This window comes from Zootoca vivipara, chromosome 9 (genome assembly GCF_963506605.1).
Source record: "Zootoca vivipara chromosome 9, rZooViv1.1, whole genome shotgun sequence".
NCBI classification, from domain to species: Eukaryota; Metazoa; Chordata; class Lepidosauria; order Squamata; family Lacertidae; genus Zootoca; species Zootoca vivipara.
This window is the reverse complement of record NC_083284.1, coordinates 70,314,295-70,337,532: the sequence shown is the minus strand read 5'-3', so window position 1 is coordinate 70,337,532 and position 23,238 is coordinate 70,314,295. Positions and strand designations below refer to the sequence as shown.

The 23,238-nt window shown below is 40.6% G+C and overlaps 1 protein-coding gene across 2 annotated transcripts in view; it reads left to right on the top strand.

The window, feature by feature from the left end:
* Positions 1-434: 434 nt before the first annotated feature.
* Positions 435-23,238, top strand: part of NCAPG (non-SMC condensin I complex subunit G) — a 35,255-nt gene continuing 12,451 nt past the window's right edge. For both annotated transcript variants that reach the window (XM_060278972.1, XM_060278971.1), the window contains exons 1-12: positions 435-684; positions 2,576-2,785; positions 3,531-3,759; positions 5,005-5,150; positions 6,798-6,882; positions 7,918-8,110; positions 9,087-9,227; positions 9,879-10,019; positions 12,184-12,307; positions 14,305-14,394; positions 20,272-20,451; positions 20,784-20,894. In XM_060278972.1, the coding sequence (XP_060134955.1) occupies positions 502-684; positions 2,576-2,785; positions 3,531-3,759; positions 5,005-5,150; positions 6,798-6,882; positions 7,918-8,110; positions 9,087-9,227; positions 9,879-10,019; positions 12,184-12,307; positions 14,305-14,394; positions 20,272-20,451; positions 20,784-20,894 (1,833 nt within the window). In that variant the 5' untranslated portion in view covers positions 435-501. The remainder of the gene's footprint in view (positions 685-2,575; positions 2,786-3,530; positions 3,760-5,004; positions 5,151-6,797; positions 6,883-7,917; positions 8,111-9,086; positions 9,228-9,878; positions 10,020-12,183; positions 12,308-14,304; positions 14,395-20,271; positions 20,452-20,783; positions 20,895-23,238) is intronic.

Genomic DNA, 23,238 nt, shown 5'->3' with positions numbered 1-23,238 from the left:
ACATTTCTGCTCCCCTTGGCGGGCATTTTTCCAAGGGCTGCATGCTGACCGTGGGTGGTACAGAAGCCACTGTTTGGCATGGTACCTCTTTTTCTCTCAGCCTCCGTTACCCCATACTGCCAAGGTATGGGACGTCCAGTAATTTTTACCTGAGGCCTGAACTGATCACTTGCATAGGGCTTCTGAAATTGGGCTGCATATTGCTCACCTGTGTGCCCTAAAGAAATGAGAGGACATGTGCTAAAATAAAAAAGTGACATTGATTTTGAATATATTCCACCTGTGGAAACTGCAGGTGGTTTTTCTTAAGTTTTGTCGTTGATTAACTACTATGGAGACTTGGTGGAAAGGCAGAATATGGGTGAAATATGAAATAATTTAGAATTAGCTTTCATATAAGTCTAAGAATAAAAGGTTTTGCAAAGTAATGCAGGTAGAAGCTTGTGTTTAGGCAAGTTGAAAAACTTGAAAACTCTGGTAACGAGGCATAATGGTTGATCCATGGTGATGCCAACACCTAGTGAAGCGGGTTCCATGAAGTGGGTTCCAGTTTTTAAAATGACCCATTTCTTTGCAGCTATGAACGGGAAGAAGTTCAATATTAAGGAGACCTTTGAAAAAGCTCAAAAAGCTCACCAAAATCATGCAAAACTTGTGGCATCTTTGAAGCACATGTACAATGAGGTAAATATTCTTACTTTCATGCTTTTTGACTTTAACCCCCAGGGGTGGCTAACACATTCATAAAATACATTGCTCTCACTGAAAACCTTACCCTTTACACATCAAAACCATGCAATGGTTGCTTCAAGAAAAATATTGGGTGGGAAGTAAAGAGAATATGTAACAGGAAAGCTGGGGCAACTGAGCATAGCAGGCAAGTGAAAGTACCTTCACCTGCCTGCCTTCCCTAAATAAATACAACTGCAGAATATCCATATGGATTTGCAAGTACAGTGGTACCTCTGGTTACGAACTAAATTCATTCTGGATGTCTGTTCTTAACCTGAAACAGTTCTTAATCTGAGGTACCACTTTAGCTAATGGAGCTTCCCACTGTTGCCGTGCCGTGCCGCTGCCGCGTGATTTCTGTTCTCATCTTGAGATAAAGTTCTTAACCCGAGGTACTACTTCCGGGTTAATGGAGTCTGTAACCCGAAGTGTTTGTAACTCGAAGCGTTTGTAACCCGAGGTAGCACTGTAGTGAACCATGTTCAGTTTACAACAGTATATTTTGCAATAAACACAGTGCTTCACTTCCATATAACAGTTTTCCTGATTGTTCAAAGTGCTTCATGTTATGTCAGTACAGAACCCTTATAGTATCATTGTATTGCCTAAGTGGAGGAGGAAAGCAAGGTTGGAAAGGGGCCTACTTATGGTCACCTATTGAGTTCAGGTCCGACAAAGGTCCGTATAGTTAAAGCTATGGTTTTCCCAGTAGTGATGTATGGAAGTGAGAGCTGGACCATAAAGAAGGCTGATCGCCGAAGAATTGATGCTTTTGAATTATGGTGCTGGAGGAGACTCTTGAGAGTCCCATGGACTGCTAGAAGATCAAACCTATCCATTCTTAAGGAAATCAGCCCTGAGTGCTCCCTGGAAGGACAGATCGTGAAGCTGAGGCTCCAATACTTTGGCCACCTCATGAGAAGAGAAGAATCCTTGGAAAAGACCCTGATGTTGGGAAAGATTGAGGGCACTAGGAGAAGGGGACGACAGAGGACAAGATGGTTGGACAGTGTTCTCGAAGCTACAAACATGAGTTTGACCAAACTGCGGGAGGCAGTGCAAGACAGGAGTGCCTGGCGTGCTATGGTCCATGGGGTCACGAAGAGTCGGACACGACTAAACGACTAAACAACAACATTGAGTTCAGGAGAGGTGACATTTGTCAATGAATCCATGAAACTATTAACTATAGGAAACATTAAGTCATTCTTTTGCAGGAAATGATTGCTATGCTCTTAATATGTTATATTTCCCCAGATTATTAAAAGCTCCAGTCTTATTTCAGGCATTGTGGTATATCAAGATATTGCAATGTTTAGCTGGCAATATATATTGTGATATTGAAAACCAGATATCACCCATACTGTCATAATATATCTTTTGCTGATACTAATAGTCTTCTCATGTCACAGTACATGGTTCTCGAACAGCTTAGTTGACAAACAAATTGGCTCTCGAACGCTGAAAACCCAGAAGTAAGTGTTCTGTTTTTCAGAAGCCAAATGTCCGACATGGCTTCCGCTTGAGTGCAGGAAGCTCCTGCAGCCAATCGGAAGCCACACCTTGGTTTTCAAATGGTTTTGGGAGACAAATGGATTAAATTTGAGAACCAAGGTTCCACTGTACTGTGACATGAGAAGTTTGTATCAACAAAACATATATTATGACCAGTATTTCAGATTTCAAGTCTTAATCTGGAATTTTCAAGCTCTGTCCAAAGAACCAGTTCTCATTGAAAAGGATTTTATCATGTCATTGGATCTGCCCATTTTTAAAATGTCTGTTCCACCATTATCAATTTTGATACTGAAATTGCATTACTTACTGTGTAACTTTGTTCTAGTTGCAGGACAAAATCTCTTTTCATGAGGAATTTGTGCATTACCTTAAATTTGCCCTGATTGTCTACAAAAGAGAACCTACAGTAGAACAATTGATAAATTTTGTGGCCAAGTTTGTTGTTTCATTTTATGAACCAGAAAAAGATGACACCGAAGAAGAGGAGCAAGTGGAAAATTCTCTTCTGAATTATTTGTTCAAGTTTCTGCTTGAGGTACCTTAGCAATAATGTAATGATAAAAAGTAGCATTGGATGCACAATGCTTCTCTTTATAGTATGATCTAATGGACACCATATGAATCTGCATATAAATGGGCTGTATATTCCTACGCTATTTTCTTAATGGTGATGTAGTATCAGTCTTAAGTTATATTGGGTAGAAATCACATTGAATGCAAGGGCTGTGTTATCTTTCCTGCTCTTAAAGACATAAAGCAATGATAAGTGGGCTTAGCTTTGGTCTGAACAATCTGTGCTGTTGACCAACATTCACCTAAGGCCAGAATTTCTAGGGACCTTGGATGATGTTTCTGAGGCTCCAGTTTGCTCAGTTGATTTCTATGGGATATGGCTGTGTTTTGGTTATACCTACAGTCTGCATTTATGTTCTATAGTCTTGCATTCAGCCACATTTGGAGACCAGCTTCATAATTGCTGTCTTAAGCACCAAGTTTATTTTGCACAGCCGTTCTGGTTTAAACCTGGTGCCATTCATTCATGGGTTAAAGATCCTTTAAATGGAGAAATAAATAATTTAAGATTAAGACTGACTGCCAGGATTGTAAGAATAAATTAAGGGTGAGTTTGTTATACCATAGAATACATTTGGTACTTAAATACATTCATATTGTGTGAATTTGAGATTTTTATATGTAAATACCTGAAACTATTCATATTGTTTATACATAAGAACAATAATGCAGGAATACTTAAAATTAACTCCTTGCTTCTTTTTAAGTCTCACGATGCAAACAGCAGTGCAGTACGATTTCGAGTGTGCCAAATTATTAATAAACTTCTGGTAGGCCTGCCGGAGAATGCTCAGATTGAAGATGAGCTATTTGATCAAATTAGCAATGCCATGTTGCTCAGAGTGAAAGATAAAGTTCCAAATGTGAGAATTCAAGCTGTGCTGGCATTGTCTAGACTTCAAGATCCAAAGGACAGTGAGTGTCCTGTGGTTAATGGTATGTTGTTAATCTATCAGTGATATTTATTTTAATTTAAATATGTATTTTTATCTTTTCAGTTATTAAAAACTGGCTATAATAATTAAGACATTAACATTAGTATTGAATTCTGCCTGAGAGACTTGAATGTAATTATTCAAACAACTTTAAAGTAGTTAATACTTTATAATATTGGAAAATAGATATATACGAATATTAAACATAGGGTACAAGAACAGTTTAGGAAACTGGCCTGGTTTGGATGTACTTTTCCTGGCTTGTCATGGCATAGTTTTGCTTGCCTTCTCCCTTCATGGAACTGAATTGTACTGAATAACCATTTGTTTCAAAATCTAATTTGTTTCAAAATCTAATTTTTAAAATTGGTTTTTCTTTATTTTTTAAAAAAAAGTTTAAAAAAAGTTTTGAGCAATACATTTTTGGGGAAATAATGTGGTTTAAAATGATCTGAATTTATGATCTTATAAAATGTTACTTTTTTGCAGTGATAACAGTATTTTGGGGGGGGGGAGTTTTAATCAGTCATTAAACAGTGCAGTTGTTTGTGTCAGTTTATTATGACTTGATACTGGTGTCCAGGGACTGGAAAGTTAACACAGGTGTCATCCACAAAAGGGTGACCTTGTACTCTTGTGTTATGCCTAAATAATTTGATATCTGCGATCAATTTTTGAGTCAATACTCTGATCAATGGTTTACATCCAATGCTGTGGCAATGAGGTTCTCCTGGTATAGCAGGATTTCCGTTTACTTCCCATCCCTCCACATGCCCACAAATCCTCCAGAATGGATTTCTAAGAAGCATGGGGAACTGGAGGGGAAGAGGAAGAGGGCATCAAGTAGTTTAGGTTGCAGGCTACTGGATTCTGCAAGCCATATCATGTTTGCCTTGGTTTGTGTAATGTTTGCTACACTAGTGTAACTTAATGTTTCCTGTAGCAAATATGTGAAGTGTGACTCACAAGTGCTGCCTTTTAATAATCAGGGGCTTGTGCTAGGAAGCCCGTGGCTTGTTGTCAATTCCAGCCTATTTCCCCGAGCATTGGTGTAGAAAACCATTGTCATATATTGGCCCATCAACTGAATGTCTGCCAAAAATGTAGAAGTTGTGCATCTAACATGAGCATCATGAAAATCTTATTGCAAAGTGTGTTGGCCACCTTATTCATGTACATTTTCTTTATTATTTATGTACATTTTCTAGTCATTAACATACTCTCTGTAATGCCGCTTTTTGTTTAGTTTACAATAATTTAATTGAGAATGACTCCAATCCGGAGGTCAGGCGCACTGTACTGTCATGTATTGGTCTCTCAGCTGAAACCCTGCCAAAAATTATAGGTCGTACTATGGATGTAAAAGAGACGGTTAGGAAATTGGCATACCAGGTAACCCAGTATCTTACTACAATTACAGTGGTACCTCGGTTTATGAACACAATTGGTTCCGGAAGTCTGTTCATAAACTGAAGCGTTCATAAACTGAAGCGAACTTTCCCATTGAAAGTAATGGAACGTGAATTAATCCGTTCCAGACCTTCCGCGGAGTAAGCGTTCATAAACTGAAGCAAACTCGCCCATTGAAAGTAATGGAAAGTGGATTAATCCGTTCCAGACGGGTCCGCGGAGTACTTAAATTGAAGCGTTCATAAACTGAAGCATGGGTGTAATTGGTTCCGGAAGTCTGTTCATAAACTGAAGCGTTCATAAACTGAAGCAAACTTTCCTAATGAAAGTAATGGAAAATGAATTAATCCGTTCCAGATGGGTCCGCGGCGTTCATAAACCGAAAATTCATAAACCGAGGTGTTCATAAACCGAGGTTCCACTGTACTTACATTGTTTGTATGTATGATGTAAACATTTGGAGAACTCAACTTTATTCTCTCTGGGGAGCAAAATTACGTTTGGGGTACAGGTATAAATTTATGTATAGGTGTATTGGCAGTGTTTTTTAAACCTCTGTTATAAATATTGTTGGTTCTGATCATTGTGCCAAGGAATTCAGTTCAAACTCTATCATAGCAGTTTTTCCAATTAATCTACTGTATTCTGGCTGCCAAGTGTTTTGCATCAAGATGGTCCAGAAGCAATGAATGTACATGACAATTAATAATAAAATTATTATTATTATTATTATTATTATTATTATTATTATTATTATGCTATAAATCTGTCCTAGCCTGTTGAAAACATGAGCAGAATTGAACTGCAGAGGGCCATTGGGATATGCCAGGCACAGTTTTTGGTCCATTTTAATACAGCTTTTTATTGAGGATTATAAGGTTGAATTTTGTTTCAAGCTCTGGTTCAGTGTTTCAGATTGACCGCTGTAACTAATGTAAATGTTAGTAAAGTGCATTATATTAACTGTTAAATATTGTGGCTCAGCTCTTAGAGCATTCATCTTGCCATAAGAAGTAATGAGCTGCACAGCTACATCAAATAATGGATGCAGCCAGTTCAGAGGTCTGGAGGAGCATGATGCAGATGTGCATTTGTATCCATATTAACCACTGAAGCATGCTTTTTATACATGGGTTTTCATTGCTGGACTGGGATTTGTGCCGATAAAACATACCACCTGCTCTTGTGGCCATAACAGGTTCTATGTCAGTGGAGTGAATGTTTCTTTGAAAGTCTTAAGAGTTTAGTTCTGGGACAAAAGCATAATGACTATTTGAAAGTTTTCATGGGTTTCCTTTTAGAAAGAAAACAATATATAAACAAAACAAATACAGTGGCTCTTAATTTTCAGCCTGCTGGATTGCAAATCAATCGATTACATTTTATGATGGAATTAAAATGCCAAATTACGGTACATCTCTCATTCCACCTGCCCTAGTTCATTTATTCTGAGCTTTTAAAGTGTGTTTTAGACACAAAATGTGTCTAAAACCCCTTCTTACTGTTTTATTACTTACTATGGCAAGATTCCAAGTATGTAGCTGTTGTGATAGGCACATAAAGTTGCTTGCACCAATTTGTCAAAAATTATTATTAGTAAAGCCCTAAAGTCTGTGTGCTCTTTAAAAGGTTTTGGCAGAAAAGGTTCATATGAAAGCTTTGACAATAGCCCAGCGAGTAAAGCTTGTGCAGCAAGGGCTTAATGATAGATCAGGTAAGACATTTTTATTTTATGTTATAGTTGCCTATATCGTGTACTTGTTCATTGTGCCAATTCCTTATTTTTTCATTCCTAGTGACATGCCTGAGAGCCTTCTTGTTAACAATGGTAAATGAAGGCTGCAGCCCTAGGCATTATTGAGAATGAGTCCAATTGCAAACCAGTGGGACATACTTCTGAATAAACAAGTACTGTAAAGGCTTATATTGTAACAGTGGGCAATCTGGTTCTTCTGCTCCTCATGTGTGACAACATTTGTAGCTCTCATGTTGGTGACATGCTCCCATCTCTTCTGCCAGGCTTTTACAGACATACCTCTATTTCCCACATTAGCTGAAAAGCCCTCTAAAAAGGTAAAGGAGGAGATAGGCAGTAACAATGGATAATAGCCTTATGCAAGTATATGCATGTTGCTCTGTTGTTGAAATTTGTCTGACAGCTAGGATCTACAAATATACTTCACAGTGATGTGAAGAGACAGTATAAATATAATTGAAGAATATACTAAAATACATTGCATCTAAAGTATTCTTTCTGGGAAGCCCTCATTGCTGTTTATAGTAGAACAGGTTTCATAAGGAAATCCTGATTTAATGAGTCAACATAGACACACTCATGCAAAGTGCCTTCATTCCTCTCTTCCTGCTAGTAGGAAAAGTTGGCATCTGAATCCTGGCTTGTTTGGAAGCCATTTACCATAACTCACTTTGCATGTAACAGGAAGCTGTTGTTAACTGTAGCTTCCCAGCTTGAATCTTGGCTCAAGTGAAGGGAGAAGCGAAGCAGAAATGAAGGTGTTGTGTACAAAATCATGGCTTATCAAGTCAGGAGTTGATAATGTGAACACTGCCATATATAAGTAGCTTAGATACTTTTTAATGTGATATGGCAGAAACAGTCAGCTTAATCACTAAATGTATGTATGTATGATCATCTATCTAGATCTCATAGTCTCTGTAAAGGTTTTTTTTTTTACAAAATATTTTTTCAGAGAAATTATATCTCAGTTTAAATTTCCCTACTTAATAGAATCTGTAAAAGAAGTGGTGCAGAAGAAACTTCTTCAGGCCTGGCTACGGCTGGTTGAGGGAAATGTGTTAGAACTCCTTCATCGGCTAGATGTGGAAAGCTGTCCAGAAGTGGGTATTCCAGCGCTTAATGCCATGTTTTCGCTGTCACCAGTCAATGACTTGATTAAAAACTTCTCAGACCTTGATGAAAGGTACGTATGTGTTTTTTTTATATATATATAAACAACTTTATACTTGAGAGTTGAACTTGGGAAAGTAAGTCAAAGGTTTCTGCCTCATTACTTTCATGTTCCCTGCTAATTTTACTTGCCTAAACTTTATTCCAAGGACTAGTGAAATAACCATGTTTGTTTCTGAACGTTTCTATGACATACTACTTTCTGAAAATAGTAAACTGAACTCATATTTGCAAAAATACCTATAAATAGCTAAATATCTGTAAGTAGCAGCCAGAACTTCCTGCTTTTAGGCAAATCAAAAAAGCAGCTACTAAATGGCATCCTATTAACTAGTGAGGAAGCACCACTAAAGAGGATGTTTGTAGTGTGCATGCTATCTGAGTGTTTGCAGAGTTTTCCTGCTCCCCCGCAACAACCCCTAAAGGTTTAGTCAGAATTGGTTGTACATATGAGAAGAGAAATGTCCATTAAAATAGCAGATGAGAGGTGGTAGGGTATATGCACTCCCCCCCCAGCAGTAATACTTAGGAAGCCCATTTAATTTGTTCAGTAGAATGCAATGCAATTCCAAGAAATGGGGGTTAGTCTCTTAATAATGCTAAAGAGTGACACTAGGGACAAACTTTCACATACAGAGATTGCATTAATTTAGGAAAAAGATAGTGCTCTGCTTACTAGTATTTGTCTAGCAACTAACTATGGAATAACATTTTGCATGGAACATAATTATATTTTGCTTCAGTGAGGCATTCCTGCTGGTTACCATGAGCTGGTTACCATCCTTAAGTCATTTTAAAGTCATTTTTAAATCAGTGAAATTGTCTACAACATAATTCTTGTAACAGCTGCTCTGTCTTTTCAGCTCTTAATGTGTGTGGCTTAAAATGTGAATGCCAGCTTGTATATTTGTCAGATGTCTTCTTAATTGACAAAGCAACCCCCACCCCACCCCGGTTGAAAAAGTAACATTTATATATTTGTTTTCAAGGAAAGTAATTCCAATAGAAAAACTAACTGCTGAGAATGCTTTGTATTGGAAGACCCTTTGTGAGTACTTGAAATCTGAAGGGGAAGAATTCTTAGATAACATTCTGCCTGAACCTGCGATATATGCAGATTATTTGCAAAGGTAAAGTAATAAAAGTAAACAAGAAAGTTAAAGCATTAGTGCTTTTTTTCCAGAAAAAGGGGTGCCTGTACTCACCATGAAGTTGTTACAGCAAGTGCTACAAAGTTTAAAACAAGAAAGAGGTGCTGGTACTGCGAACCCTTGAGTACCCGCTGGAAAAAAAATCACTGGCATTAGTTTAATTTATACCGCTTTTGGTTTTTACAGTCACAGTATTCTTCTCTTCATCTCCAATTACTGGATTTGGACTTACTTCTATGTTGTTCACAAAACAGCAATTAAACTGGTTTGCTGGAACATAAAGATTACTGTTACTAATTTATGTGCCGGACTCCTTGTTGAGTGTGCAGAAGTAGCTATGTATGTGTGAAGAAGAATCTTTTAGCACTGGAAACTAGGACATGCTCTTGGGAAGCTCAACTAGACACCTAACGGCCAGTGTTTCTTCATGTAAGGCCCAGCAAAGGAATAAAATAAAAGCAGTGATAAATGCATAGTATTGTGAAGATAGACGAGGCAGCATTCTTGTCTGTAGGTAGACTCAGTCACATTTCATTTGTAAGCCCTTTAACTGGTACAGTAACCTAAAATTCAAATAAAGATCAATATGTTGCTTGCATCATACTGAATAACCATTTGTTTCTAATTAAGTTACCTTCAGAATATGCCAGTTCTCAGTCAAGAAGAGAAGGAAAATATGGCTTGTGTTGAGCAACTGATGACCAAAGAATTTATAGGTCAGCAGCTGATCCTTGTGATAGGCTGCATGGATACAACTGAAGAAGGAGGGAGGTAAGTAAGGCTTAGTTTAGCAACAAATAGATTTTTGATGTGTGTTATTCTATTGACTTGGCCTTTGACTTGTAACCTACTTGCTTTCTGGTGGTGCAGTGCTTATTTGAGAGTTGAACTGGAATTGACTAGGAAATGTTTCAGTAGCTCTGTCCATTTTATTCAGCATTCTAGTCACTTTGTTTCATGTCAAAGATCCAACATTAGTATTCATCAGTACAGCACCAAATGACTTGGTTTAATGGTCAAATTCACTTAAATAGCTTGTTTTGAACATTTCTCTTTCTCTTTCCATCCTTCAACACACTGAAACCAGAATATGTTTCTTGTCCTGGGACTGCAATGAAACTGTATAGTGCTTTATACAGGCCTGGATAGGATGGCACCTACTCCTTTGCTGTCCAGCCAGGTTTCCTCCATAGATCCTGTCAGGTTCCTCTGTAGTTCCAGGATGAAGAATTTGCTATGTTCCAAGACAATAATGCCCACTCACAACACGAAGAGCTCATAGCCCATCTAGTCAGACACTGGAGAGACCTGTCAGGAGTAAACAGACCAATTGTATCAAATAGTATGGGAAACGGCCTTATTAGAAAAACTAACCAACAAACTGAAACTAACACGGGGTCAGATAGAAGAAGACCCCTTCACCCCAGTTCGGTTCCCCTTTATCACATACACAGCCCAACAAGATAACAAGAAGAACCCACCAACAGCATTCAAATCAATATGGCTAACCTGATCCAAACACACACACACACATCCCACTTGCACATGAAAACAAAGTTCACCACAGCCAATCACAAATAACCAACTATACCCTAGGCCAGGGGTTGACAATTTTTTTCAGCAGGGGGCCGGTCCACTGTCCCTCAGACCTTGGGGGCTGGCTGGACTATATTTTTTTGGGGGGGGGGGAGAACAAGGGATGATGAGTAGTGTGCGAAAGGGCTCCGGAGAGGAGCTGCTTTAAATGGTGGCCGCTCGAGAGGGGCGCTCAGCCGATCGCGGGTCCTGTGTCTTGCGAGCAGCAGGGGCTGGTGTCAGCGTTGCAACAAAGCTCAGTCCCCTTACTCTAGGCAGGGTGGGAAGAAGCCGGGAGGGAGGGAGGAGGCGCCCCCGCAGAGTGTGTGTGTGTGTGAGGGAATGGTGCAGCGCAAACAATCAGAAACAGATCCATGTGGCGATTCCCAGACTGTCCACAGGCCGGATCCAGAAGGCAATTGGACTGGATCCGGCCCCTGGGCCTTAATTTGCCAACCCATGCCCTAGGCCAACCCCAACCTCTCTCACCACCAAAGGAATACAAGCAAATAGTAAAGAGAACCCACACAAGTGACACTGACACAAAACCCCACACATACAACACAGTTGTACCTCGGGTTACGTACGCTTCAGGTTGTGTACTTTTGGGGTTACGAACTCCGCAAACCCAGAAGCGTTTACTTCCGGGTTCGCCGCGCGCACATGTGCAGAAGTGTTTTGCGCAGTTTGCATATCCACAGAAGCGCGCTTTCGCAGTTTGGGTTGCGTACTTTTTGGGGTACGTACCGTACCCCGGAACAAATCAGGTACGTAAGCTGAGGTACCACTGTAAGTAGAATTGAAGCATTGCCACCTGACCCCACCCCACTCACCATTTTCCCCTCCCCCTCTTTCCCCCTTTTCTTCCTAATGTAACACTACCGTCTCCACAAATGAAACTGATCTGTAGAAAGTGTAACTTTAAAAAAAGAGAGACATTGCACATACTTTTGTAAACCAATAAATCTTTAATAAAAATATATTTTAAAAAAATTCTTTTTGCTATGTTGGTTGGTGTTCTAGATTTCCATCTCTTCCATTCTTGACTCTGGTCATGTTTGAATGTTTTGTTCCCCATCAGAAATTTTAGTAAAAGTTGTGCTTTGCTTTCCACTGTGGAAGAGATTTTGAAGAGATCCCAGTTGTAATAATCAGGATCTGCAAGTGTGATGGATGGGAAAGGGAGGTAGTTAAACATTTACATGTATTGGAAACACCAACTTAGCTTATTCAAAGAAACTGCCTCACTTCTGAAGTAGCAGTTAATTGCCAGTTCCTGGATTTTAAACGAGAATAGATACTACTCATTGTTTAGGGATTATTTTATTATTATATCATCAATATTATAATTTTTCTTAAGGAAGAAACTGCTGACAGTGTTACAAAAAATCCTTATGATTCCCACTACTTCAGCATCTCTTGTACCATCACTTATGGAGAATCTACTCCACATTCTCAAAGATGATGACAGAAGAATCCAGACTGTAAGTTCTAATTGCTCTTTGTCATTTTATATTCCAGGGGAAAATCCATTAAAAATGTGTGTGTGTGTGTATGTGAATCACACTGAAAAAGCTTCATGAAAATTTTCTCATCTAGAATGACTGTAATTCCTCATTCTGCAATATTAGAGAATAATTCTGAAACATGCAACACTCAGATCCATTTTTTCATTAAATTTATGAATCACTTCCTATTAGATACCTCAAAGCGATTTAACAAAAGCATATATAAAACAATTTTGCAGTGAAAACAATTTCAAATCTAAAGAGATATAGACTGGAAAAATACATTCTCTAAAGCCTTTTTATGACCTTCGTTTTAGTTTGGAGACACTAGAAGTATCGTGTTTGTGCTTTCTTTCTACCTTCCTCTTGGTTAGCCTTTTCACTATTCCCCCCACAAACAACAACAGGAACACCCTGCTACAGACCGGGAAAGAAATAGCATTTTGCCCTGCCTTGCTATAGGATAAAAAGGTTAAAAGGAGTTGGGACAGAAACTTCAAAGAACTTTTGTGGCTTCCAAAGCTTCAGAGAAAAAATCTGAATGGTTTTGTGAGAACTGAGTTTTAAGCAAGATGCACAGGTGGAAGTTGGCTGCAACTCGTTGTAGTCACAATTTTATTTGTTCAAAATTGTACAGATTTAATAAACATGCTAAGTAGGCTATAAAATTGTACTAAGTTAGAGGTTACCGAATTTTTTGGACCAGTAGCCACATTTGTAAATAGAAACTTGTAGACACCTCTTCCCCCTGCCACTGCAATCAAGCATACACCACAATATTACGGTGCTTTTTTCAAACCTGTTTCCAGTGGGAGTTGGGGCAGAGTAGAGGATCCTGTAGGTGTCAGGGACGGCCTTTCGATCTCCTCTCTGTTGTGACGTGGGGTTTGTGATTTCAGCTCTCTTGACAAAACATGCTGGAGACAGTTCTCTAGTAACAGCTCTTTATTAAAGTGAACAAGACTGACTGTGAGGGCAGGAAGGCTACATTTATAGGGACAGGGAACTAGCTAGAAGGGGATACATTTTGGAGGGAACAATATCAGGCAATCACAGTGCTGCCTTTTGGAGGGAACCAATAAGACAGAGGATCCAAATACAGCAGCTTAAATGAACCAATAGTAGCTGTACCCTCTGGAACCAAAAGGCAGTTACTTTATCCTAATGCAAATACAGACAATAATAATACAGAGATAAAATCCTTTGACTCAATACACAACACTCTCCACCGTACTTTCCAGTCCGGTGCTGGGTCCTTCCCAACGCTGCTGCCGATCTATCAGGTACAGACACCCTCCAGAGCCTTCCAGGGGGGCTTTCCACCCCTAGGTGAGTGCGCTTTTCGGGAACAACCCGCTAGTGCGTCCAAAGCTGTTCTGCGGGAAACCGGAAGTCTTTTTTAAAAAAACGAACATTTCCAACACGCCAGGTGAAGTGTTTTTGCACTCAGCATCTCCTTGCCTCCCACATTTCATGCTGGAGTGAGAGCCAGGTACATCAGGCTCTTGGCCTTTATGCAGAAACTAATACAGTGGTTCACGCTAATCATGATATCAAAAAGGCAGCATATTATCTTCTATATCCTTAGTGTTTATCTAGTGGCATGTGAACTTTTTAGGGGGTGGTGATGTTAAGGATATATTTTAGGGGAAAAGAAATGGTCCCTAAAATCTCACATGTGCTTGTTTATTTGGTTATATGGTGACATTATCATTGCTGGAAAGAAGACAGGTTTGGGAGCAAAGTTATGCTAAGCAGCAGCATTTAAGAATGTTAATGATCCTCCATCTGAAGTTTCACTTCAGTGTTAAGTTTGGAGGGTTAGGGGCTTAATGAATTGATGTTCTAGCACTGTAAACTATTTTGCATCCTTTCAAAAATAACTGAAAAGGCGGGATGGATTTTTTTTGGGGGGGAGGATAGAAAATATTTGCAAAATTTGAGCTGAGTACTAACTTTCTTTGTATCACCAGGTCGCTGAAATCATTACAGAGGTTCGTGATGAAATTATTACAGTAGACAAGCCCCCAGATGCAACTGAAATAAGAAAGCAACAGCTTAAAGTAAGTGGTGATTGCACTTGAGCGAGTATGGCGGCATACTCGCGACGGAGCCTCAAGAACATCTTATAGGTCGCTTATGAAAACCTACGAGATGGCGGTGAAAGCCACAAAGAAGTCTTACTTCTCAGCTTCCATCGCATCCGCTAGCTCTCGCCCGGCACAACTTTTTCGAACAATCAGGTCTCTAACAACCCTTGAGGATCAGTCAAATTTAAGCACAAATTCGACCCATAGCTGTGAGGCATTTGCGAGCTTTTTTGCGGAGAAAGTCTTGACACTTCGCCGTGACCTTTCTGCCAATTTTGATACAATAGCGGAACTAGAGGCCCCTCGACTGTCTTCGAGTTTAGTATTGGACCATTTCGACCACATACTCCCCGCTGATGTAGACAGATTCCTCCAGGCTGGGAGGCCCACCACTTGCTCCCTAGACCCCTGCCCGTCCTGGCTGATTAGAGCGTGTCCAGACGAGGTACGGGGCCCCCTGGTTGAGATTATCAACTTGTCTCTCAGTTCAGGGACTTTCCCAGAGGAGTTGAAGGAAGCAGTGGTGCGTCCGCTCTTAAAGAAAGCATCGTCAGATCCGCTAGATCTATCCAATTATCGCCCTGTTTCAAATCTTCCATACTTGGGTAAGATAATTGAAAGAGCGGTTGCCGAACAGCTCGGTAGGTTTCTGGATGAAACATCGGCTTTAGATCCATTCCAGTCCGGCTTTCGTCCCGGCCACGGGACCGAGACAGCACTGGTCGCCCTAACAGATGACCTCCGTAAACAGCTGGATCAAGGCGGGTCGGGGCTGCTGATTCTTCTAGATCTGTCAGCCGCCTTCGACATGGTCGATTATGAGCTTTTAGACCACCGCCTTGCCGACGTGGGGATTCAGGGTACAGTCCAACAATGGCTGCGTTCCTTTATCTCAGGTCGGGGACAGAGGGTGGCGCTAGGGAGGGGGTTGTCACCGCGGCACTCCTTGGTGTGTGGAGTCCCGCAAGGTGCAATCCTTTCCCCAATGCTTTTTAATATCTTCATGCGCCCCCTTGCCCAGATTGTCCGGAGTTTTGGGCTGGGTTGTCATCAATATGCTGATGACACCCAGATTTATCTGTTGATGGATGACCGTCCTGCCTCGGCCCCGGACACATTGACCAAGTGCCTGGAAGCTGTTGCTGGATGGCTACGTGGGAGTCGGCTGAAGCTAAATCCTTCGAAGACAGAGGTCCTCTGGCTGGGTCGGGATGACATGGGGCGGGGGGGCCAACTTCCATCTTTCGCTGGGGCCCAATTAGTGTCAGCCCCTTCTGTCAAGAGCTTGGGGGTAACCTTGGATGCCTCCCTTTCCATGGAGGCACAGGTTGCAACCACAGCCAAGGTGGCATTTTTCCATCTCCGCCGCATTAAGCAGTTGGTCCCCTATCTCTCTCAACCTGATCTAGCCACAGTGATCCATGCGATGGTCACCTCTAGGCTTGATTATTGTAATTCGCTCTACGCGGGGCTGCCCTTGAAACTGACCCAGAAACTCCAGCGGGTGCAGAATGCCGCGGTGAGGCTCCTTACGGGGTCCCGGCTGCGGGATCATATTCATCCAGTGCTTTACCAACTGCACTGGCTCCCGGTGGAGTACAGGATCAGGTTCAAGGTGCTGGTTTTGACCTTTAAAGCCTTATGCGGCTTAGGACCCTCGTACCTACGGGACCGCCTCTCCCGGTATGACCCACAGAGGACATTACGGTCCACAAATAATAACATATTGGAGATCCCGAGTCACAAGGTGGCTAGGCTGGCCTCGACCAGGACCAGGGCCTTCTCAGTACTGGCCCCGACCTGGTGGAACGCTCTGTCCCAGGAGACTAGGGCCCTGCGGGATTTGTCATCTTTTCGTAGGGCCTGCAAGACAGAGCTGTTTCGTTTGGCCTTCGGACTGACGCAGTCTGACCCCACGGTTACCCTCCCCTAAGGTTTTATCTATAATGGTTTTATCTTATTCGTAGATTTTTAATTTTAAAATTGAATTTTAACATTGTATTATTCTGTTGTTTTAACTGAATTGTTTCTTTTATATTTGTGTTGATATTATTTGTTGTTAGCCGCCCTGAGCCCGGTCTTGACTGGGAAGGGCGGGGTATAAATAAAAATTATTATTATTATTATTATTATTATTATTATTATTATATTTTTCTTTTAAAGATTTGTACTTTAAGGTAACTGTAGCACCGCTTGAATATTTTAACAGCCACCCCCAGCTTTACCATCGTCTACTAATACAAACAGAATTACTAGGAAGGGAGAGGGGTCAAGCCCTCAACAGCTTTGAGCTATGTAGTTGTTGCAAGGCAGTCCAAATTTCAGTAGAGCTACTAATGCAGTATTGTCTGTGTTGTGTGACTTAGAATCATAGAATTGCTGAGTTGGAAGAGACCACGAGGGCCATCTAATCCTGTCCCTGCAATGCAGGAATCTTTTGTCCAATGTGGGGCTTGAACCAACAAACCTGAGGTTAAGAGTCATGTTCCTGTAGTGAGGAGAACATTATTCATAGACTGAAAGTAAGGTTTATGCATTTAGCAGCCAGGAAATCACAAATGATGCTCTCTTAACATCTGGGTAACAACTCTCCAACAGTTATAGTGTACCTCCCTGGTCCTGAATGGGGTAACTGTGCCCCTGAAGGACCAGGTACGCGGCCTGGGAGTCTTTGGACTCACAGCTGTCCATGGAGACTCAGGTCAATTCTGTTTCCAGGGCAGCTGTTCATCAGCTCCATCTGGTACACAGGCTGAGACCCTCCCTGCCCACAGACTGTCTCGCCAGACTGGTGCGTGCTTTAGTTATCTTTTGCTTGGACTACTGCAATGTGCTCTATGTGGGGCTACCTTGGAAGGTAACCCAGAAACTACAGTCATACCTCGGTTTGAGTACTTTCAGTTTAAGTACTCCGCAGACCCGTCTGGAACAGATTAAGCCACTTTCCACTACTTTCAATGGGAAACTTCGCTTCAGGTTAAGTACACTTCAGGTTAAGTACGGACTTCCAGAACCAATTAAGTACTTAACCTGAGGTACCATTGTATTATGGGAAAGACTTCAGAAAACAGATTTGAAATTCATTGCATGCTACACGTTGAAGGAAAATTACATGAAGATGATTCACAGATGGTATTTAACACCAAGCAGATTAGCAAAGTTGTTCAAATCAGAATTAGGTAAATGTGGGAAGTGTAAGGAGACAGAAGGAGCATTCTACCATATGTGGTGGACATGTGGTGTAGTTAAGGAATACTGGGTAACAATTTATACCGAGCTAAAAAGATCTTTGGGAAAGCTTTTTCTAAGAACCCAGAAGCTTTTATTCTGAGGATGATTACAACTGAAGTCCCTAAAAGTCAGAATGAGCTCAGGCTTGCAAGAGGTTAAAAATATTAAAAAACGTTTCTTTGGCTATGTCCGAAGTAAGAGGAAGAACAAGCAAGTGGTAGGTCCTCTGCGAGGGGAAGGTGGAGAAATGCTATTGGGTGAAAGATAAAAGGTGGAACTGCTCTTAGCTGCTTTGCCTTTATCTTCACCCAACAGGAAAGTTGATGCCCAACCTGGTGATAACAAAATAAATGATGTAAGGAGGGAGCTGCAGCCCAAGATAGGGAACGAGGTACTAAGGGAACACCTAGCTACTTTAAATGAATTCAAATCTCCAGGACCTGATGAGCTGCATCCAAGGGTACTAAAGAAGCTTGCGGATGTAATTTCAGAGCCATTGTCTATTATCTTTGAAAATTCTTGGAGAACAGGTGAGGTCCCTACAGACTGGAGGCGGGCAAATATTGTTCCCATCTTCAAAAAGGGGGAAATGGAAGATCCAGGTAACTACTGACCGGTGAGCTTGATATCAATACCAGGGAAGGTCCTAGAACAGATAATTCAATAGTTGGTCTATGAGCATTTAGAAAAGGATGCTGCAATTACTAAGATCTAGCATGGGTTTCTCAAAAATAAGTCATGCCAGATCAATCTGGTTTCTTTTTTTATGGAATTACAAACTTGGTGGATCAGGGAAATGTTGTGAACATAGTGTATCTTGATTTCAGTAAGGCTTTTAAGAAAGCCCCATGATATTCTTGCAAGGAAGCTGGTAAAATGTATGGTAGGTTGAACGAGGTAACTGTTAGGTGGATTTGTAGCTGGTTGACTGACAGAACCTGAAGAGTACTCATTAATGGCTTTTCATCATCCTGGAAAAAAGTGACAAGTGGGGTGCTGCAGGATTCTGTCCTGGGGCTGTTGTTGTTAAATGTCTTTATAAACAACTGTCAGACTTTTAGAAGACATCTGAAGGCAGCCCTGTTTAGGGAAGTTTTTAATGTTTGATGTTTTATCATATATTTAATATTCTGTTGGACTCCTCCTGGAGTGGCTGGAGAAACCCAGCCGGATGGGCGGGGTATAAATTATTATTATTATTATTAGTAGTAGTAGTAGTAATGACTTGGATGAAGGAATTGAGGGGATGCTCATCAAATTTGCAGATGGCACCAAACTGGGAAGGGGAGCTAATGACGCAGAAGATAGAATCAGAATTCAAAATGACCTTAACAGACTGGAGAACTGTGCACAAACTAACAAAATGAATTTCAATAGAGACAAATGTAAGGTTCTGCACTTAGGAAGAACCAGATGCACAACTATAGGATGGGAGAAACCTGGCTTACTAGCAGTACATGTGAAAAGGATCTAAGGGACTTGGTGGACCACAAGCTGAACATGAGTCAACAGTGTGATGCAGCAGTAAAAAAAAGTTAACCCTATTCTAGGCTGCATCAACAGAGGTATAGTGTCCAGATCAAGAGAAGTAATAGCATCACTCTAGTCTGCCTTGGTCAGACTACACCTAGAATACTGTGTCTAGTTCTGGGCACCACAGTTTAAGAAGGGTGTTGACAAGCTGGACTGTGTACAGAGGAGAGCAATTAAGAGGAGAAGTGATAGCCACCTTCAAATATCTCAAGGGCTGTCACATGGAAGAGGGAGGAAGCGTGTTTTCTCCTCAGGTGGGTAGGACCTGAACCAATAGCTTCAAGTTCCAAGAAAGGAGATTCCCACTAAACATCAGGAAGAACTTTATGACAGTAAGAGCTGCTCGACAGTGGAATGTTCTCCTTCAGGAGGTTGTGGGTTCTCCTTCATTAGAGCTTTTAAAGCAGAGATTGGATGGCCATCTGTCTTGGATACTTTAGTTGATACTCCTGCATTGCAGGGGGTTTGCATTACGATAAGATAAGATAAGATAAGATATCTTTATTGTCATTGTCCCCTTGCGGGAACAACGAAATTACTCGGTTGCTACATCCACTCCGATAAAGCATTCCGCATAATCCAAAATTTCAAAAACCTAATTAAAAACAGTAAATATAATTACAGGACTAGATGACCCTCAGAGTCCTGCTCTGGTGGGTAGGACTCGGCAATGACTTCAACCTACAAGAAAGGAGATTCCGACTAAACATTCGAAAAAACTTTCTGTCAGTAAGAGCTGTTCGGCAGTGGAACAGACTCCCATGAGAAGTGGTGAACTGTCCTTCCTTGGAGATTTTGTAGCAGAGGTTGGATAGCAATATGTCGTGGATGCTTTAGCTGAAATTCTTGCATTGCAGGGAGTTGGACTATAGATGATCCTTGGGGTCCCTTCCAACTCTAACATTCTATGATTCTATAAGGATAGGTGTGCCTGTCGATTATTAAGTAAACTTCAGTTCCAAAGGGATCACAAGTTAGGCATTAGTCCCTCATGTTAGATGTGGCAAGTTGAAGGCGAGGCTGTAAAATCAATTTTAGAAATAATAAAATCTACTTTTGTATTATAATTTCTGGTTTTCTTTCCAGCTGGCTGAAATTAAAGTGAAACTTATGGAAGCAAAAGATGCATTGGAGAAAAGTGTGGCTTTGCAGGATTTCAGCCAGGCATCCCTGTTGAAAGAGAAAATAATGGATCTGGAAAGCATTAAAAGTGACCTGTTAAAAGAGGCAGAGGAGCCCCCAAGCAAAGAAATACGCATGGAAAAGGTGTTGACCTTTACACCAGCTACTCTGGTTCAATTACATCATTTAAAAATAAGTATGAATGTATTTGTGTGGTTTTAAAAATTTGTACGAAGCAAACTATAAAGAAGCATAGTTCTAATGTTGATGTTTTGTAATGCTGACATCAAATTAGTTTCCGTGTGATTATTTAGGCTTTGTACACAGTGACTCTCAATTATGAAGGACTAGAAAAACCTTGGACCTCCCTAGTATCTTAAAGGGATGGAAATGGAGATACAGTTTGTGAGATATGGAGGTGGCATTCTACAGTGTGTTCAAGTAACACTTTCTTTTTTCCCTTTTTTTAAATAAAGAGTGATCCTGAAACACTACTGAAATGTCTGATGATGTGCAACGAACTTCTCAAGCAGCTGTCCCTGTCGAAAGGATTAGGCCCAACAATGAATGCAATAATTGAATCTTTGGTAGGTGACAACAAAAGAAAAGTTAGACATACCTGGGAGTTGAGAATATTTATTCTGAGCTGCTTGAATATTGATATCCGATTTCTGAACTTTGTAAATCCATATTTGGACAACCAAGTTCAGAAATCAGAGGGTTAGGCTGGGCATCAGAGAGTCTCGCCTCATCTCCTTGCAGAAAAATAGAATCTGGAGGATCAAACCATCTACTCCAGACCCAACATAGATTGCTAACCATCACTTTTGTGTGCCAAATAATTTTTTATTAGTTTTCCAATAATTCCCCAAGAATAGTCCAACTATAACAATATCAGTTAATACAATTATTCAAATACCAATTAATTCACAGTTAATACACTTTGGTTAAAGTGTCTCCCCTCGCAGTGGATTTAATGCATTCCTGATGATATATTCTGCATTCTATAATCTTATTTTTTTAAAATAAAAGAAAACTTTATTTCAATTCTATAAACAATACAAGATAAACAAAGCAAAACAAATCAAATAAAACAATAAACAAATTAACGAAAAGCAATAAACAAATTAACAAGTTAACAAATTAACAACTGTAATCTTATTCACTTACATTACAGTTAAAATAGTATTACTTTATACGGCAACTGCATTAATGATTTCTAATTGTGTTATTATATTATTTAAATTTATAAAACTTCAAGTGAGGAGCTGTAACTGTTATCATTGCCTGTGAAAACTGTTATGTCCATGGAGATTCCTTCTGATCATATATGGTGTATCTTCCACTTTTCCAGCTGTTGTCTCCCATCATTACTTGGGGCAGAACTGTATCTCTCCACCCCTTAAATCAATGTTTCAAAACAGAGAACAAACAGCCTGCTAGAATCCACTCTGTCTCACTGATTAAACTGTGTCTCAGATCTTTGCCATTTATTTTTTTCCTCAGCCTGGGAAGAGTGGGCTACATATTTTCAAACGTCCAGACCTCTGCCTCCCTTTTTCTTCCACAGCCCACAGTTTCTTTTCATCCTTACACCTGAGATTTATGGCCAATTATCCTTCAACTTAGATTACATTCCGAATCGTCTGTCTTTTCTCTTCCATTCCCTGTTTTTTTAAGTGGAAAGTGGAAGAACAGCTCTATATTTCCAGCATAGTTCCAGCTTTCCCCCCAACCCCTCATTTCAAATCACATGCAATCTCCGTTGTTGCTTGTTAATCTCAATATTACTCCAACTTATTCCATCCTCATTTATAAATATTTATTTAAATGCATTCCGGAGAGGGTTGCCAAATCATAAATATGGAAACAAACCGTAGCCTTCCATCTCCCCAACTGTCTCTTGCACAGAATGAAATCTTATCTCAGTTCAAACCTTAGATCTATGCAGCTGAATGCCCTGCAGTTCGTAATCGCATATCTTCCAGCACACACCTTTACTTTCATTGCCAATTAAAAATCCCATAAATAGGATAACCTCTGCTTCCAGAAACGGAGTTGGTGGGTTGTGGCAGACAAAATGCTTCTACACCCAGTGCCTTTGCCTGCACTCACATTTCATGAGCATGCGAGTGCCAGACCACAGGGCAAACTGGGTAAAAGCCCATTCCTCCCATGCCCAGAGAGGAAGTAAGAGAATGCTTTAACCTCCACCGTTCTCAGTCTTTAGCTGTGTCTCCCTGCAATGTTGAGAGTTTGTCCATTCCTGGCGCAGTCTGGAAACAAGCCTGCTAGCCATCACTTACTGAGAGCCAGTGTGGTGTAGTGGTTAGGAGCAGTAGACTTGTAATCTGGGGAACCGGGTTCGCGTCTCCGCTCCTCCACATGCAGCTGCTGGGCGACCTTGGGCTAGTCACACTTCTCTGAAGTTTCTCAGCCTCACTCACCTCACAGAGTGTTTGTTGTGGGGGAGGAAGGGAAAGGAGATTCTTAGCCGCTTTGAGACTCCTTGGGGTAGTGATAAAGCGGGATATCAAATCTAAACTCTTCTAGTGATATGGGAGGTTGGATTTGCTTTGGTACACAGCCAATTTCCATCCTTAAGGCGCATGTTGGTCAGTTCTGCTTAGCTTGGAATGCCTGACAGCCTGTCTTCCTTGCTGCTACCAACCACTGAAAAGATAGAGCAGTGAGAATTTCAGGGAGGAAGAGAAGTGATTCCATTTTTAATGTAAAACTTATGAAGAATTAGTTCTGTTCTTTATGCTGTGCTTTCAAATAAATGGAAAAATTACTATTCCGGGATGGGAGTGAGGAGTTAACTAGACAGATTGCCTGCTTGAATATTCCTATGATAAGTTCTGAAAAGGTGGAAGTCAGGTGTAGACGAGAATCACCTTCATTTTTCCTGTTTAGTTGTCTGAAGTAGAT